Below are 2,095 nucleotides of genomic sequence, written 5' to 3'. Positions count from 1 at the left end.
GTACGAACCCTTTGTACGAACAAAAGTAAGAGAAATTTAGGATAAGAATACGAACATGTTCTTACATGAGGCCCAGTGTTTGTAAAAAAAAAAGAAAGAAAAGAAAAAAGTTTGATTAATGGTGATTAAAATGTTTAATGTATGCTCAGCACTAAAATTAATATGAGTTAACTCCATTAATTTAAAAACACAGCTCCAGTTAGTTATTGTTTTTTATTTTATTACAGTTTTATTTATTTTCCTTTCAGTTTTCATTTATCTGATAGTTTTAGTAACTGTATGAACCCTGACAGGCTCCGTGTGTTTTGTTTTCCTCCTCCCACAGTGGGGGGTGGGAGCTGAGTGCTGGGCGGTCTGGTCCGAGGACGGGCAGGTCTACCCGGCCACGGTGGTGGCGGTGGACGGCGGGCGCTGCAGGGTTCGATTCACCGGCTACGGCAACGAGGAGGACGTGGCTGTGAGCGAGCTGCAGAGTCTCTGTGACACGCCCGGCTCGCAGCTGCAGCTCGAAACCTTTACGGTGATTTTAAACAAAACCTGCTTCGGTCCGAATCATTCAGCTGCTCCTCAAAGACTTTATCTGAAGTTAAAATATTTCAAACAGAAACTAGTTAAGATTTTTATCCATTTTAGTTTATTTTCATAATGTTTTAAGAAGCTCAGAAGTTGTAGTTACAAACGTAAAGCTTTGAGTTTGTTTGTGTTTTCCTGTAAATGATGGTTTACGTTACGTTTGTTGCCTCAGGACTGGACGCCTGGCTCTCAGTGTCGGGCCGTGTATTCACAGGACGGCCTGGTGTATGCAGCCGAAGTCCTGTGGGTCAAAGGTCAGCGCTGCCGCATTCGCTACAACAACTACAACAACGAAGAGGAAGTGGACGTCKGCAGCCTCCTGAGACCCGATGAGCTCCACGGCCCCAGCAGAACCGCCGCCGCCGCCGCCGCCATCAAGGTAAAGACAGGAAGTGGGTCGTTCCTGGTGCTGAAGATGAAACTTCTTTAACTCCTGTTCAGACCAACAGACAAACGTTCATCAGGTTAAATCAAGATGTTTGTTTTACAGAAAAGAGCCGTAAGAATTATCTGTAGAAAAATTACAACCATCCATCAAATACGTTATTTTATAAACTGAAAATGTAGAAATTCTATGTTTTGGTTGATTTATAATATTTGACTGTTTATGAACCAGAGTCACAGAAACATGTTAGCTTCAAACATTCAGGTCAACTTGGTGAACAGAGACTTGTTTTTATCTGAAGGGACGGAAACATATTTTCATACTTGTTNTGCATTATACAGTATATAACCTTTTCAAAAGTATAATGAATGAGGCTAAAAACTCCTGGAAACCATGAATCCACTTATGYACATTACCTGTGCAAAYCCTCCTGCTGCTGAAGTGAACAACAACACAGTTACAGAGGTTTTAGTAAAAAAATATTTAGGCGTTTTGTCCTTTGGCACAGATTGGCACAGTTTGGCTCCACCTACAAAAGTAGAGTTTTTTAAAGTTTTTAGTTACAAAACTTACAAAACTTGATAAATAAGTAAGCTAACTAGCAAAAACAGCACATTTTATATTTTATTTTTTAAACGGCACGTAYACAACSGGAAGTATGGTGTGTGACGCTGCGCTTTACGTGTAAAATGTGTTTTTAGRTCGGAGGAGCAGCTAGCRTTACGCGGGACTATAACTTCAGTTTGGATTGGCTGAATTGCACAGATCACCCCTCCTTTTCATCCTGGGAACCAGTAGAATCAAGCTATCTTCAGCACGTTCATGTAAACCTGACCAATCACACGCTATAAGGAGAGGAGGTCTGTGACGCAGTTTGAAAGACTTTCACCTTCGTCCAGTGAACGTCTTGTAATTGGGTCAGACTTTTGGAGGAGGAASTGCTTGAAACTCATACCAGGAAATATAGTTGCTCTGTAAATATAAGTTTATGCCAGTGGATTTAGGATTTGGAGGAAAAACATATGAAGGTAAGAAAACTTATGTTTTATAATTTTCAAATCCGAGTGCTAGGTCTTCTGTTTTTGTGCTGCTAGTTGAGTGAGTTCTGGTTGGATTGTGATGAAACTTATATTTTTA

At 40.7% G+C, this 2,095-nt stretch overlaps 1 protein-coding gene across 1 annotated transcript in view; it reads left to right on the top strand.

The window, feature by feature from the left end:
* Nucleotides 1-937, top strand: part of LOC106531138 (uncharacterized) — a gene marked incomplete at both ends in the record, with an annotated part of 3,167 nt that extends 2,230 nt beyond the window's left edge. Inside the window, 2 exon segments of the mRNA XM_014026923.1 lie at nucleotides 326-520; nucleotides 746-937. Coding sequence (XP_013882377.1) covers nucleotides 326-520; nucleotides 746-937 — 387 coding nt within the window.
* Between the last annotated feature and the right edge of the window lie 1,158 nt (nucleotides 938-2,095).

This window comes from Austrofundulus limnaeus, unplaced genomic scaffold, assembly GCF_001266775.1.
Source record: "Austrofundulus limnaeus strain Quisiro unplaced genomic scaffold, Austrofundulus_limnaeus-1.0 Scaffold601, whole genome shotgun sequence".
Classification (NCBI taxonomy): Eukaryota; Metazoa; Chordata; class Actinopteri; order Cyprinodontiformes; family Rivulidae; genus Austrofundulus; species Austrofundulus limnaeus.
The sequence above is the reverse complement of the archived record's forward strand: the minus strand, read 5'-3'. Positions and strand labels throughout refer to the sequence as shown.